The sequence below is a fragment of the Astyanax mexicanus genome, chromosome 5 (assembly GCF_023375975.1).
Source record: "Astyanax mexicanus isolate ESR-SI-001 chromosome 5, AstMex3_surface, whole genome shotgun sequence".
Taxonomy (NCBI): Eukaryota; Metazoa; Chordata; class Actinopteri; order Characiformes; family Acestrorhamphidae; genus Astyanax; species Astyanax mexicanus.
The window spans coordinates 21,102,481-21,119,966 of record NC_064412.1 but is presented as its reverse complement, the minus strand read 5'-3'; the positions used below and the strand labels follow the sequence as shown (position 1 = coordinate 21,119,966).

At 36.6% G+C, this 17,486-nt stretch overlaps 1 protein-coding gene across 4 annotated transcripts in view; it reads right to left on the bottom strand.

The window, feature by feature from the left end:
* Positions 1 to 13,519, bottom strand: part of nos1apa (nitric oxide synthase 1 (neuronal) adaptor protein a) — a 179,027-nt gene extending 165,508 nt beyond the window's left edge. For all 4 annotated transcript variants that reach the window (XM_049479357.1, XM_049479358.1, XM_049479360.1 and 1 more), the window contains exons 1-2: positions 12,929 to 13,519; positions 12,526 to 12,597 (exon numbers count right to left, since the gene is read on the bottom strand). In XM_049479357.1, coding sequence (XP_049335314.1) covers positions 12,526 to 12,597; positions 12,929 to 13,033 — 177 coding nt within the window. In that variant the 5' untranslated portion in view covers positions 13,034 to 13,519. The remainder of the gene's footprint in view (positions 1 to 12,525; positions 12,598 to 12,928) is intronic.
* Positions 13,520 to 17,486: the final 3,967 nt, after the last annotated feature.

Sequence of the window (17,486 nt, the reverse complement as noted above, 5' to 3'; positions counted from 1 at the left end):
TCATTTCCCAAATTCACATTTACAACTTGGAGGAAAGGAAAACACGCTACTGCTGCTACCAAACACACAGAACATTAAACACATTAACACAATCTCTAAGGTCAATAAATTTCATTCTAATCTTGGCTGCACCTAACTATTTTTTAATCAGTTAATTTGTGTGTCCAATTAAAACCATTCAAACTGAATAATAAACAAGATATCAAATTAACAGTTTTTATTTTTTGCAACCAACTAAGGCTTCCTAAGTTAACCCCATGAGAACCACTTTCTGAAACAACAAATAGCGCTTTCCAAAAAAAAAAAAAAAAAGCAAAACAGACAGCCCACAAAACTGCTGTCGATTCGTGCTGTAGAATCTACTATTGTTTGGTTATAGCTGGGAATTCTGGAAAACTGGGTTTCAATTTTTTTGCTCTGTTTTTTGGAAATGCACTGAATGGTTCATAATTAGGAGTTCACAATATACAAAGTGCACAGTAAACAAATCTCAAATAATAAATAAATATAAATCATGTTTTCTTTTAATTTTGGCCTGTTTGAAACCTTCCAATGTACATGATTACTTTGGCTATAAAGTGGCATTAATGCTCATATTTTATTTGCATATTTTCATTTATTTTCATGCCATAAATATCTTACACTTAGCTAAACCCACTCCCGTAAAAAAAAAAAAAAACTTTGGTTGAGATGACTGTGGTGATGATTATTATTTAGTGCAATAAATCTTTGCAACAATATGAGTACATCTTACAGTAACAACAGCAGGCCATGAGGAGCAGCAGCAATTAAAGTAATATATTGCTGATGGTTTTACAGCATTGTTAAAATGCCGTGTCCTAATGGCTCATCCCATACAGTAAACAGAGTCTGATACATAGCCCAGAGAGTGTGAGAGAGTGTGCGAGAGAATGCGCAAGAGAGAAAGCGTGAAAGAGAGGAGACTCTGTTGTACCTCTAAATCATTTGTTCAACAATGCTCGGCACATGGCTATTGCTCTGAATCACACTTCCCTCCACAAGAAGAGCCTTCTTCATCCTCTGGAGCGTGATGCATGCTGCTGTCCTCAACTAAAATATCACATTCTATCCCCAGCAGAGCAGAGAGCTTCAAATAAGACAAAACATTTCAATCTACACAACAACAAAGCAGCTGAATTTCCAGCATTCCATTTTACTGTACTGTGATAAATTGCCTAATTACATCAACAATAAAGCCTTTTTAAGCACTTCAAGGATTGATGTGAGAATCACAGGGCATTTTATTATATATCACAATACGTTGCTTACAATAACAATGACACCACAATACTGTGACTATATATATATATATATATATATATATATATATATATATATATATATATATATATATATATCGCAAGACAATTGTCTACAATATTTTGCAGCATGTGTTAACGTTTGTAAAATACTTCTAAATAAGTAAATGCCAGGACTTATGGATTTCTTGGTGTCAGTTTCAGAGAATTTGAAAAACAACTTATTTCCCCACAGGTTTACCCTATTCATTTGATTACTATTTGAAAGTAACTTTAATAAGTCAAATAAGGGCGTGTCTTGGGGAGTTTAGACCATCTATGTTTCAATAAAATACTGATTTGACGTATCAACCTTATCAAGGATTCCATCAATGCTTAAAAAACACTGACCCAACAGCAAATTGCATTACAAATGGTATAATTAGTCCTGTTTACTTGGATAAAGGACTGGATAGAAGAAAAATAATGATTGTACTCAATTTGTGTGAGACAATATTGGTATTGTATTGTATCTGCATATTTTGTTTTGCAATACTGTATTGCTTTTTAAAAACACAGTAAAGCTTTTAAATTATTAGTTTACATTTAAATACAGTAATAGTAGTGTTGTATTCTGTCGTAAGATTGCACTGTTCTGACTGCATAAAAAGTACTTTGCTTGTATTTAGATATTACAAATATGATACTGTGTTTAATACTATGATGTTTTTTCTCTAAATTCTGATTTATACAATTGTAATAAATCGCCTTAATTGAATCGCAACCCCTGTATTGTGATACGTTTCTCATCATAAAGTTCTTGCCAATACACAGCCCTATTTGAGAAATATTGTGTAATGTGAAAATATTTGTAAATATTGTGGTATATGTGTTTCATGTAACCAATGTGTACATTAATGCTGGTTATGTTTGAAAATCTATTATTTAAAAACTATTTTTATTAAAATTAAGTTGCAGCTTGTCAAAAAGGGTAAAACTGCATTATTATGATATCTATATATCAGTTGGATAAAACATATAGGTAAAAAATAGGTATTATGACAGGCCGCTTGATGTTCATTTTTATTTTCTAAATCATTATTCAACCATTCTGTAAACAGAAGGTTGCACCTTATTACATTCACACAGTAGAACAGAACATGAATACAGGCATGACGATCAAAAACTAACACAAAGAAGCCCATTTATGTGCAGGGTGCAAGAGAGTCTTCTCCTAATTTATGCATTTATTAATTCATTCATTCGTACATTAATCAGGCATGATCACAAATACAACAGAATCTAACATCAGCATTATGTAAAAACAATCTGTCAAAATTCTGACTGTAAATTCACAGAAGCGCTGAGATACAGAAACTCATATCAGTCTAAGCCTAATCGCTAACCATGTTAGTTTAGCCTTGAGCAAAGAGCTGAAAGAGCAATACCACGCTATGAAAAATGAATGCGCTGCATAAAAATGGACCAGGTCTGGAGAATCATGAGAGAATGGGAAATCGCCACTGGGCAGGTAAAAGCATTAATATAGAGTAGGAGGGCAATTTGGTCTGTGTTAATTAACACCCCCAAATGGACCAACACAGCAGCATCAGTTATATTGCAAAAGACTCATAAACAGCAGATGTAATGCATCCAAGCCGTGCATATGCCAATGTTGTTTAATGATTCTTATGTAAATAGACTATGTTACTAATACATCAGTGAGACTAATATATCTGTGGTGATGCAGAGGCACTGCAGGACCACCAGGGTCTAAAGCTACATATGGTACTGGTTGGGACATAGGCAGCCTGGAAGAGAACATTGCATTTTTTCATTTATCAAGTGATTTCTTGGCAGCAAGTGGATTATTAACCTTACTCAGAAAATTTGAATATGCTGCAGGGTATAGGGTCGGCATATCAATCTCTGAATAGTTAAAGATTCCAAAAGAGAAATGAGATCACAGGGGATCAGCTGTAATTCTATGCACTGCATAATTAACACATTTAAATAATAAAAGGATAAAAAAGGCTCTGATAAAAAGCAATACATTAGGAGTTTTCACTGTTTATTTGATTCAAGAAAACAAGCAGATTCATATGTTACTATGGTTAAGCAGCAAACTGGCTGGACAATGCACTGGCTCTATTCTGTATTCTGTGTGCAGAGGAAAGAGAGGGGGAAGAGTTGAGGGGGGCAACTGGAAGTGGAGCTAAAGTGGACTGCACTTTTAGACAGCTGGTAGTTGAATGCTATGGTGTTGTTAGGTGGACAATATAATGCAGTTAGGTGGTTACAATGGTGCTCAGAAGTGGTTAAAATAGTGCTGATTAGGTATCCCAGATGTTTACTACACTGTTGTTAAGTGGTTGTTTTAAGATTGCCAACAGGGCTGCAGAATACTGGAAAATATATGCCAATGTGATACGCTGTTTTGTAAGCAGTTTATGTTCATTAAAACTGTGGTTTGTGGATCAGACAACGGTGGAGCTACGCTAGCAATGCTACGCAAGAAAACTGCGCCAAGGATGGCTTCTAAGATGAGTAGATGTGGATGGATATCCGTGCATCAAAAAAAAAAGATCACACACTCAAAGAAAAACAACTGATTACATCATGGCAGGGAAAAAATAAATAAATCCAACAGTAATATTAAACTAATGTTTGCTAAGGTCATATATGTAGACACCATGATGTTTGGTTTTATTTTATTTATTTAGGACCTCTAAAAATATATATATTTTTTTCAATTGCAAGGTCTAAATATTCTTAATTACCAAAAGTGTACCGCTTTTTAAAAGGTCACTATAATTGCATCCTTATTATGCTCAGGATATCAGTAGCATATTACAATGGTCTTAAAATTTCCATTTTAATAACATCTGTTAATGCAATTAATTCTGGGACAATATATTATTACAACAACTATCATCACAGTCATGTGTGAGTACAATTAAAAAGCTGTATAAAAGCAACATCATACAAATAAATCTAAAGATAGACAAAAGAATATAATTTAATTTGCAATGGGCAACCATTAACCGATTAAGAATGACAGAAATAGAGAGCCACTAAATGAGAGGAAGAAATAGAGTTTGAGAGTGTACAAGAGAGTGCAAGGGTCCAAAAGAGAGGGAAAAAGGAGCGCAGAGAGCATATGCTGTATTGAAAGCTGGAAAAAGATGTAAAGAAGAAAAGGTGCTGTAACAGAGACAGCCACAGAGTGAAAAAGAAATAAGGAGAGGGAGAGAAGAACAGCACAAGAGAGCACACATGCAAGAGACCACAGATTTACCATAGTAACTAAGTTTGAGCGTGACACAATCGGCAAATGAAAGAAAGACAGCAAAAAAAGATTGAAAATGAGAAAAGAGGGCTAGAGAATGAATGAGAAGGGGGGGGGAGGGGTTAAATCAAAAAGAGGCTTTCTGCAGAGTAAAGAGGGGGCACTCATGAAACATGGGATCACCGCCAAGAGATGATGATCTTTCAGTGCGCAGTAATCCAGCGTGCCACATATTCAACAACATAAACACAGCACAGCACAGCAAACGTTGACTAATGCATCCATAACACATCACAGCAGTACCGTAGCTCAATATCTCGCACTCTACAGTCATTTACACACTATGTTAATTAGTCAACAGCAAAATGTATAGATCCATGTTATGACTTTAATACAGAATCGGTGGGTAGGACTGGATACTAAAACAATTATTAATTTCATCTCAATATTCTTTTATTTTTTTTCAACTGAAAAAATCTGATTACCCCATTTATTTTATTTTAAGGTGTGCCAATATAGCTACATTTAAAAGCTTACATTTATTTTCAAAGCACAAACAAAAAGTAATTTAAAACCAAGTGTAAAATATAAAAAGCAATTCCACATAAATCAGTTCTTTACAGGTATCCTAAGAGAAATACAAGCCTATGAACTGAGATGCCGTCTGACAGGTTCTATATGTATGTATATGTACCCTATTTTAAAAATCACATTAAAACAGTAATTTGATTAACCTCCCAACACTCCCAGCACAATCTTTTAGAGTTCCCTCTATCTGTGCAAGTGGGCTGTAGAATGAATCCGACATCTGAGCCATTAGCAAGCTCCCCTGACCTTTCAGCTTATATCAGAGTAGATCGGAGTGCAGTGGATGGCAGAAGAAACACCAGCAGGGTGAAATTGACTCGGTTAGTAAAGACAACAATCTGGCACAATCAATGAAGCGTGATTTGAGACTGTGTCTTTATCGAACACACAGTTCCACACGCCTCCATTAAAGTCATGCAGTCAATAACCAGCGCTCAACAAGTAGCTTGTGTTACAGTTTACAGCACAGCTATACTACTGTTCTGTTAACATTACATATTATCCTTTTAACTGACAGAAAGGAAACTAATTTAGCATGCTGCATCATTTTCTCCAGTTATTCTGACAGAGACAAGTTTATTTTTTTTTGTCCCCAGCCTGACCCAAGTCTAATACAGAGTATCAGCCAAAATGAATCTGATTAGATATTTGTGTTTGTATTACTAATATTGCAGCCAAAACGTTTACATAAGTTGCGTTGCTGATTAATATTAGAGTAAAAAAATAAATGCATTTACTGGTGGTTCAAAAAAAAAAAAACATGCAGTTCTCATGCTGGTAACACAGAACATTTTCAGGATAGCTTTATATAGTTCCAGATGTTATGAAAAAGCCAAACTCCAGCTAAACTCTGTAGACTTTCTGCTTTAATAATAATAATAAAAAATATCACCAATTTAGAAATTACAGTCATTATTACAGATACTTTGTGGCAAGTAATTAGGCAATTATCTTACAAGCAGTTTCATGACCATGTGTGATCTCATTTCCCATTACTTCATGACATACTAAGAAGAATAAAAGAGTTAATTCAAGATGTTAGTAAAACAGCACAAACCATAAGAGCAGCCGATTTTAATGAAAGCATAATTTAAATGAAAAACACCAATAAACTCAAAGAAGACAGAAGACAACAAAAGTGGATGATTGAACTTTTTCTCTAATAAAGAAACACCTCTTCACAGCATCTAGTCAAGTCAAGAAGCCTCTTAAGGAGGTAGGTTTATTACGGTCAATCAAGAGGGTTCATTAATATAGAGAAAAGAACTACCAGACACACCCACTGCTCTCCTATTGGCCACATGAAAGTTAAAAACCTCTGAACTTTATCTGACCCCACAAACTGACTTTGTACATCTGTCTGTGCCATATATCCTTTTGGGGAGAAAAAAAGAAAGGGTTTGAGTGCACATCTCTCAGCTTGTTTGTAGGGCTGGATGACATGAGTTAAAATAATATCTCACTATGCCCAAGATACATAGAATATGATATGATATGGTAGGATATGATGAAAACTATCAGTTTTTATTTGCAACATAAAAAAGCATGCTTTATATTTTAATACACCTTAACTAAATATCTGTGTGTTTTATATAATAGGTTTTTTTATAATAAACACAAGACAACTTACACTGTTTGAGATAGTTGTGTCAATGAGTGAAGTTCAGGTCATGCTCACGCCTCCTTTTAATAACTAATAATGTTTCTATTAGGGGTTGACAAAAAATATCAGTTTTGTGATATATTGTTTTGTTTTAGCTTGCAACACTTTATTGATATGTGGTGTTAAATATCAAAATCGTTAATGAAACATAGGAGCAAAACTCCTTAAAACTCACAATCCTAATTTGACTTAAAGTTACTGCTTAATTACTCCATGTGGTAACACTGAAACATGAGGTATAATAGAGAACTTGCAATATATTTAAGATGTCACAGTATGACAATATTGTCATTATTGTGGGTAACGTTTCCTGAAAATATTGTATCGTGAGATGCCCTGTGATTTATACCTCTCATTTCTGCATCTTTGGTGAGTATCATCCCTTCCTAAACCAAACAATTTCCACATATAAAGCCCATGCAGGTGTTAACTTGTGTACCATGGGTTTTATTACTATATTACCATGTTTTACATCTTGCATAAGACAGTTTCAGTGTTTACAATAAAATGACCAGCCCTAATTATGTTTCTGTTCGTATAAGCATCAGCAGATATAAAATACAGATGTAAAATACCTGGTACTGGCATCATTTCACACCACTACACTGGTGCAACAATCCTGCAAATAACGTGTGATTGAGTGTAAAACAAATACAATGCTTATAATCCAGTCTATATTTCTTCATCCATATCACCTCATGGGAGTTCCAGACTTAATGATAAGGTGTCCGTTCCTGCTACTGGCCTGGTTAAGGTCCACCTTATGACGAGTTCTTATGATAAGTTGTAAAATGACAAGGCACTGACAGAAGACTGAAATAGAGATTACATAGAGCAAAGGGCACACGAATAAAGCTAAAAACTGTTTTTTGCACACAATACAGCCTCACCCGAATCAGACTGTATCAATAATAATCCCTATAAATTGAATGTGGGGATTTCTTTCCCCATTTCACTTCGCTTGTCTAAATGTGTCTGCCAGGAACACACACACGTCAAACAAGAAAGAGACAGAAACAACAGACAGCCAGAGCTTTAATTAATGAAATAAATCTGAGAGGCAGAACTCTCCGAGCTGCTTTCCACTACATGCACCTCCGACATGGTGGGTTTAGAAAAGCTCCACTGCTGCTTAAATGAATCCTCCATAGTTAACTCCAGACAAAGGAATTACAAGGGGGGTCTGAAACCCTCCTGGAAGGGCGCCGCAGGTTAAAGCCAGACAGCTTTGGAGCCACGCTTGTTTTGTAGCTTCCAGAAAGAGATCAAAGAGAGGAAAAAGGGGCTCTGTAGGGTGGTGCAGATTGATAGCGCAGAAAAGAACTGTATAATTCTCCCATATCACAATGATTTCAGATGCTTTTTCCATTTCAAAAACAAACTTTGAAGGCAATAATAAACAGAATACATATCCTGTCCCATGATTTTTTGCCATGTCCCATGGAAGCTAAAGAACACTGCCCTGACCTGCTGTTTATAAATGTGGGGTCTCTTCTGCATTAAAAGTAGATGTGACTTTTGCATGCGAGTTGTTTGTCTAGCCAGGCCCCATCGTTTACTCTCATTAAAACTCCCTGTGCTGTACACATGTGACACTGTGGATTGAGAAATGTTGCATACCAGCACAACTTTGCAAATAGAACAGAATGGCCTTATTCAAACTAAAGAGAATTCATGTACATCACTTTGCCATGATCACGCTGCCCTCTGTTCAGCCTCACTCACAACTTACACAGGTGCAAGTGGTCCAAAAAGCAATATAACAATTATCAGAAAGACATTTCAGAAAGCAAAATGGATGATATTGATGTTTTGTGTTTAAAAAACACAATGTCTATAAAAATTGCAAACTGCAAATGTGTCTTGAAAAACAGTTCCCTTCAAGGCTTTTAAATTCCCAAAAGACTCTTCTCCTTCCTGCGTAAAGAGATTTGAAAGGCCTTTTTACTGGTTTTAAATATCAAATATTTAATTATACTCATCCCCATTCGCTTTCATTCCACAGGCCTGCTGACACTTCCATGAAAAACATTATTTGATCAAGTATCCAACCTTAATTTAACCAATTACTCCAAAGGCAGAAGAGGCGCTCTTCTCTCACCCCCCGCTGGACTGTCTAATCTCTTCATCCCATGTTGTTTTTTTAAACTCAAAGGCAATTAACAAGGCATAGTTAGATTAGACCATAATGAATCCCTTAAGCCTATAAAAAGCTCTCCTTCCACAAAGTGCACAGGAATCAGCTCATTCAATGCTGCATTGAGGAACAGATGATTGAGCCAAATAATTTCCTACTTCAAGTTAAAATGAAAGCACACTTGTTTAGCTGATTTTCACAGAAATTTTTCTCCTCGCACTCTGAAACTGGAATAAAGCATGAGGCATGTGTAGGAGAATAAATGTAAAGATAATACTGAGATTAAAGTCGATTTATTCACTATACACCACAAATCCAACAACGTATTCAATACTTTTCAAAAGCTTAGACATAGCTTTTTTTTTTTTATCATTTGTGCAGGTATAAAATAACACTGTGCAATGACTGAAGCAGTAATAAAGAAACCTAAGCTAATTGGTGTCAGTTTCACATAAAATTTACCCTATTACATTTGATTAACATCACAATGTGAAGTAATAAAGCTTCAAGTTAAACAGGGGGGTGAGTTTTAGGGAGTTTGTAGTTCGTATTTTTCAAATAAACTATATTGATATTTGACGCTACATATTTATAATGTACCACAAACTACAACAAAACAACATATTGTAGGAGATGTACCATCTCTATACATTATCACAACCTCCTCTACCATCACTAGGTTTAAAAACAAAATGTTTCTAAATAAATCCAGCACATTAAGTGTGATGCTGCACTTTTCAACACTGTCCAAAAGACAACAAGCCTAATGTTAGTGCCGTGTAAGCTAGTGCGGATGAATCAACCTCCAAAACCTCTAATTATCCACGCAGGTGCATGTCATCAGAAAGAGAAAGAGAGTAAGAGAGAGAGAGAGAGAGAGATACATTCTGCACACATTCTATTCAAACATAAAACTGACTACTACATTCTGTCTCCATATTACATAGCAGTTGTCTTATAACAGGTATACATGAATGGAGCATTTCTATCCTGGTCTAATTATACATCAAGTACAGTATTCCTCAAAACACAGCCCTAATTTGAGCTTCAAAAGGTTCACTGTGCTCAAAAAACAAAAGACCTTTCCCCTGCTTTAAATGCATGTGTTACAAATGCCTGTCCCTTTCCCTGCAGCTGCCAAGGCATGGCAGGGGGTCCGACACATTGAAAAGGTTAATAGGATCATTTGCACCTAGTGTGAGCTGGTGTGATGGAAACCACAATGCTGCAAAAACAAAGCCTTTACAACTATCTCATTCCTGGCACATATTCACCTCACACTACCTGACTGCACAATCATTCGCTCTCTTACAGCCATAACAAGGTTCTGGTGAAAGGGGAAGAAATCTGGAATAAGTGCACAAAATGGAACAAACACTCAAACAACAACAACTGACTGACATTAATCTTCCCACAGCTGTCAGATACATACTACTCAAGAATGTCACTTTAGCTAAAAATGAAGCAGCAGGAGTGCTTCACGGATCTCTAGGAGTGCTTTTTGCATGTAGACTGTGAAATAAGTCAAGACACACAAAGACTTAACAGTCAGCAAGCAACAGAAAATAAGGAGCTTTTATATCGTGCATGCAGTAAAGCCAAGGCAGCAAACAATACAAGCAAAAAAGCAGAAAAGGAAAGGAGAATCTGACTGCTTATGGATATATGCGTCTAACTTCCTGCATGACTGCCCTCAGATGCCAATACATCTTGGCCTGCTTTGAAAAACGTCTTCATACGGTCCCTGTAAAAGACAACACTGCCCTAGTCCACTGATATACTACTGCATATGCTTAAACCCTGGTCTCAGAGTAGACACACATCACTACATGTTACCTTTGGAGAGTGTTGTAAATTAGCTAATTGGTTGGATCAGATGTGTGTCACAGGGAAAATAAAAATAAAATTATTACTTTTCGCATTTCATCGCGAAAAAATGCTGCATCAATTTCAAATTAAAAAGATCAATCTGAATTGTCAACAAATCTACTCTGTAATAGTACACAGTGCAAAGAAAGAAACATAGGTAACGTATTGACTTTAACTTACAATACTACAACAGCAAGGTTGGATAGTAGAGTGTTTGCAGATTTTGCGCATGGGTTATAAATATTAGGAACAGCATGATATAACTACTGCAGAGGCCCAAAAACTCTGGTTCTGAAGTTCCCCCATCTATAATATAACCGTATTCATTAGCAAATGCTGTTTGTAATAGTTCAGAGTAGCCTATAGTTTACAGCAAGAAAAAAAAAAATCATGTTATAATATCAAGATAAGCAAATTTGGATAATACTGTTTGGAAGTTTGAGCATGGTGTATAAGATTCATCGGGAATGGCCTGATACTACTTTTCATTTCTGATAGGATACTGATGAAGCTAATATGCTGAAAAAGAAGTAGAAGAAGACCATACTATATATATATATACACACACACACACACACACACACACACACTACACCTGTGCTGATGTGAACACACACACATACAACAGAAGTACACTCAAAAGAAGCACACAGTGCTACAGTGAGAACACATGCCCAGAGCAGTGGTGCGATGCCCAGGTATCAAAGACACAACCTTGTTGATGATGGCATGGTGCTCCAACCACTGTTGGCCACATTTTTTGACTATTTTTAATTAGAAATTACAAAGTTTTATAATGAGCCAACTTTAACTAAAGCAACTAATACTATGCAAACATACAACCACAAATTGGAGCTGGGCAATATGACGATATTTTAGTGTATTGCGGTACATTTTGTTCTTGTGATAAACAATATAAATACTTTTGCCAGCATATTTGGGATATAATCAGTGTTTAAAGAACAGTTACAACTGATCACATTTAATTACAAAGAGTGCAATCAATCCAGTTCAATTAGATGGAAGTGCTGCTTTATTTACTTATTTAACAATAAGAACTAAAGTGATAGATATGGGACATTATATTAACATCAGGTTTTAAGAATCTGCTGAATATGGTCTATAAATAATAATGACTTTTGCTTATTTCTCATTGTTAAGCTTCGCAATTTCTAATAAAAGCTATCCAATATATTTTCAAACGGTGTGCGTTGATGCTGTTCGGAGCTACCGGTAGATTTGTTTGCTGTATCATTCAGCTTACGCTCCTAAAAATATGTATTAAACACTTTTTGCTGTTAATTGCTGATATTCAATATTTAATTAACTAACTTACCTGTGTATCAGCAAATTATAAAAGTTGGTTCATGTCGTTTTTTCCTATGTTAGCTAATTAGCTCGGTTAGTTAGCTAACGCTAGTTACCCTGGCTAACCTAGTTTAGAGCTAGCTAGCGTAAATAAACCTAGAGTTGTTTGCCCTTTAAATGGCATATTTAGTATTCTTGCTGTTATATGCTGATATTTATGTTACAAAAGTTTACCAAAGTTGTAACTACATTAGTTAGCTAAGTGATACAAGTGATACAAGTTTTGTCAACTTGTTGTAACGAATTAAAACGCTTTATTTGGACCAGTCGGAAAAAGCTCCTACAGAAAGGGTAACGTTAACTAGTTAGCTAACTGTTAATGGGTAATTAGGTATAATTGAGTCTGACTTACCCGTATCCTTCTCATGGCTGCAACTATTTCCACACGGCTGTTGGGTCGCGCCACATCCAGACTACCAATATACTGTAAAGAAAAATGACAAACGACACGTTATGTCTAGATTCTGCACTAAGCTTATCTTACACCAAACACGATAAGTAAACACAAATATCTAGACTGTACACAGTATTTATTTAGCGTTAAGCGTAAGTAAACTTCCCGTATCCTGCTTAATGTGAACAGGTAACGTTAAATGAACTAACCTAGCTAACCTAAATGAACTAACCTAACAGCCCTGAGAACTTAAACACAGAAAGGACTAACCTAGGTAGCTTAACACTGTTATGTGTGTTTAATTGTTTCTGTATTAAGTAGCTAAATAAATAAGTTAAAGCCTCTCACAGTCAACACTCACCTTTGCCTCGAAATTAATGCCATGTTGGAAGGCTTCCTCGTTATGCAAAGGAATCCGCAGGTCGTGCCCATCGTCCACTAAATTGTACTTGGTTTTCGCCGGCATGTCTGCTGCTTTTTCAGTCAGTCAGCACGTCAACAAAAACACAAACACGCAGAAAAGGAGCTCAGAAAGAATGAAACAGAGAGAGAGGGAGAGAGTCGACGTGGGAAACTCCAGTTCAGCCCCACCGCTCCATATCGTCTCTCCGGGTCCAGCTCAACTTTCTAACGGCTTTGAAAATCAGCCTCCTCTCAAAAGTAGTTAACTCTAGGTTAGTTAGCTTGTCAGGCTGTTCCAAGTCTTTCACTGCTCCGCGGTCGTTTCCCGTTTAAACTAGCGTTAAAACTAAAGCTCTCCCGCTCTCCATTCACAAGTGGGCTTTTTCCTGTTCCGCTGTTGACCTGGGAAGCTTAGTTAGCTAAACAAGAGCAGCAGCGAGAATATCCTGCTTCCTGGCCGCGTCCATGCCCAACAACTTCACCCCAGCGCCATAACCCACACACACATCCCTATCCCCGCGCGCAGCCACTCACTGCTGGAGAAAGAGAGGTGTTATTCTTACCGCACCCGTATTCCGGCTAGAACCGCCCTCCGTCAGTCTAATTGGCTGCTAGGTCCCAGCGGTTGAAAAAAAAACAAGTAGCCAATCACAGAATACAAAACGCTGAGCGTACTAGCCAATCATGTCCCAGTAGGGCGGGCTTTATATGAATACAGGTGGTAAATAAATAAATAGAAAGGGAAACGGCAGGAACTGAGTGGGGGGAAATTCCAGCTGCTTTCACTGGAGCTTTCATTACAGCTTTCTGTGGGAGGTGGAGGTGGAGGAGGACGAGTAAAGAGAAGCACGCCGCTTTTGTTGAACTCTCGCTCGGTGTAGGCGAGCTGAGAATGGCACCTAGTGGTAAGATATAAAACCCCGGCGGTGTGAGTGCGGCTGGGCTGTGGGAGGAGGATCTGAAATGCTGGCCGAGCCGCACGTAGCTGAAGCTGCCATGTGAAAACCCATTCAAGAAAATAAAGCCCACTGGCAGCGTCCTTACCAGTGTGTAGTAGAGACACTTGTTCTGATTTATCCAAAAAATCTAAAACCATTTACACTGGAAGCGCTCAGAGTTTGCTATATAATTAACTTCAATGTGTCACATACTAAAATAATGTATTTAAGTGGCTTCATGAAATATGTACAGGTTGCAAAATTGATTTAAATACAGCCAGCATTGGTTTAATAGTCCATTTGGTTGTTGACTAGTTTATAGGCCTAATACATAAGCTTATTGTACATTGTTTCATTTATCTAACATTAAACCACCAGCCATGAATTTGCCTCATGTGAACTAACCAGACTGCTTAATTTTAATTTAATTTTGATTAAGCAGTGAGTTTAGGAATACTTGTTTGGATTCCTAGAGATTTGATCCTAACAGTATCTAGAAAATACCTTTTTTTAATAACATTTTGACCTTAAAAAAAAAAAAAATCTTTTTTAATTTGGTGAGTTTCATATGTGGCTTATTTACATAGGACTATAATAGGGTCAGGTTATCCCTTCTATTAATGCAAATCTCAGTAATGCAAATGCAAATTATTAATGCAAATCTCAGTATGATCTCTATGGTGTGTTTGGAAAATATTAGGATTTGCATTGTGTCAATATCACAGCCTTAAAACAGGAAGCTGTACATGTACCAGAAACACCATGATAACGAAGCCCGGTAGCTTTTAACTAACTTTAGGGCCTGTCTGTGGATTTGTAGCCACTCATGAACACACTCATGGCATTTTAATGAATCTTGTAGACAGTAAGAGTGGCTTACTGGAACAGAAGTGTCAAAGTCAGTCCTCGGTGGCCACAGCCTTGCAGAGCTGTTTTCCCTCTTTCTAACACATTCAGCTCAGCTCATGGAGGCCTGAGGAATGAGCTGATGCGCTAAGTCGGGCGTGCTAAATGAATGAAAATATGGAATGCTAAATTCTTCAGTACTGTGGCCAATCATGGCTGGACCAAGACAAATGGACAGAATGGCAATGTCTACTGCACATTTTGCACCTTTTCCCACTCAAATTTAATCACATAAAATTTCCAGTGTAGGGTCTGAGTTTTAGCTCAAAAGATAATAACCTTTATCTTTATGATCATGTGAATGTGTTATTAAGTATTTGTAATGGAACCAGCTTTCAGTAAGAGCTCCATGTCTATTTTTTTTATGCCATCATGCTATGGTGTTCGCAATTCTTTTTTACAGATTTTTACAAATTAAAATGACAGATTACAACATTTGAACATTTCACTGAAATTAATTGATCTCCTTAATACCAGCCATAATTATTAGTTATTTTATGTATTCATCTAAAATTAATTTTTGTATTTAAATTGTATTTAGTACAAATGATCCAGTATTGTTTTTCGCTTTCACTTTGATCCCAGTACCACTGATTTGAGTCCTGGATCATACTGCTTGCCTCAGCAGCCGGAGTCTGAGAGAGCACAACTAGCCTTGCTTTTTCTAAGGGGTGTGTGGATGGTGCGCTTTTCCTATTTCACTCCTATTGTAATGTTGGTTAGCACAGGCGTCTGTTAGCAGTTTTATAGAAGCTGTGGATTTAGCACTTTCCTGTGGTGCTGCATTAATGGCAGGTGGAAAAGAAGCAATGGTTGGCCTCAAATATATCGGAGGGGTAATGGGTAATAGGGCTTTCAAACTAGGTAGAAAATGGGGGAAGTAAGCACTCTTTGCACATTGTTGCTTTTGTAGCAGACCAATACAGACAAACCAAGTCTCCCTGAAGCCGCGGGAGTCTCCTGCATTTCGGTAGCGGCTCCCTGATGCCCACGAGTCACATATAATCTCCCGGAATTCAATGACAGAACGCTGACGACGCATCTACACCCCACTCTGTCAAGTTTCACTGTGCATCTTTCACTGCTACTTCTATAATCCATACTGATAATACTTCTAAAATACTTTTTCAATACATGTTACACATTCACAACTTACTTCTTGATAGAAGCAGATGAACAGAAAACACAGCAGAGCTTCGTGTGGGATCAGGGAAAAAAGCCCTGGGTTAAGTGATATTTTCAGAGGTCTTGACATAATACCAGATTAATGGCATAATACCACAGAAATCAGCTGTCCTCGGCATTTGAGAGGGTTTGAGTGAGTGTGTAATCCTGCTTTAGAATGGAATGCAGATGCTGTACGGTGTACTCATCACCAGTTCACTTTAAGAAGGGATTGTATGGAACTAGTTATAGTCAATGCTGGATCAGCTGATCTCAGAAGAAGAAGACAGGCTTGTAAGAGATGTGTTTCTGTATCCAGTAAATGTGTAGTACATCTGAAAACAGAAAACATAACATTTGATATGAATGCAAAATGAGAGAGGCGTACAATTTATTTCAACCTAGGCAGAAATAGAAAAAGATAAAAAGCAATAACATGCATTGATTGATGTTGGCATCAGATTAAATATGAAATAATATGAATTAAAATAATCTAAGTAAATCAGGGTGGAATACACAGTTTTACGGCTGTTTTACTGCTACTGGCTGCATACCTTTTGCCAAAAATAATTATCAACATTGAATTATATGTTAAATCTGACCATGTTGCAGTTATAATTTAAAACATTATTTTTTTTGCTCTAACCTGTCAGACTTATGATGTAACCTCACTAGAGAAAGATTTAAGAAAGACAGTGATATGTAGTATTAAGCCAATGGTCCAATCTGTCTTTCATATCTCAGGAGCTACAATTTATGTACCAAGAGATTCCTAAAAACAAAAACCACTAACTGAATTGTCAGGCCTGGACTGGTCATTGGAGGAAACGGAAGATTTCCCAGTTGCCTGAGTTATCAGCTAACCTAGATGCCTTGACTAGCTGCTGTTATGATTAACTGAACATCACACAGTACTGCTTGTGAACAAACACAGACTCGTTTTAATGCAGATGTGGTTCTTATTTAATACATTTTTAAAAATAAAACATATTGTATTTTATATCATATAAAGCTTAAGCTACTTAATATTAATTGCATACAATGTATGGTGAATCTATATACAATAGCTTTGAAAAATAATGAGCCCCTTATAAATGTACATTTTTCAAAATATCACAAAAGATAACCTGATTTATCTCTGACAAAGGTAACCTGACTAAAAATACAAAAATGCCTTGTATGATTATTGCCAGACCCGTACAATCAATAATGCACTTAAATAAAACCTGTCTGACAACATGAAGCAGGATAAAAGATCTCAAAAAGCAGCACATTATGCCCCAATCTGAAGAAAATTCAAGAACAGATGAGAAAACGAAAAAAAAATTTAGTGTGTTACATTATATCTGGTGTCAAACGTGGCGTTGGCAGTGTGATGGTCAAGGGCTACTTTGATGCTTCAGGACCTGGAAGACATGCTTTAAATTGATTAAACCATTATTTCTGCTCTTTACCAGTAAGAAAAATATCAAACCATCAGTTTGTGACCTTAAGCTCAAGCTTATTTGG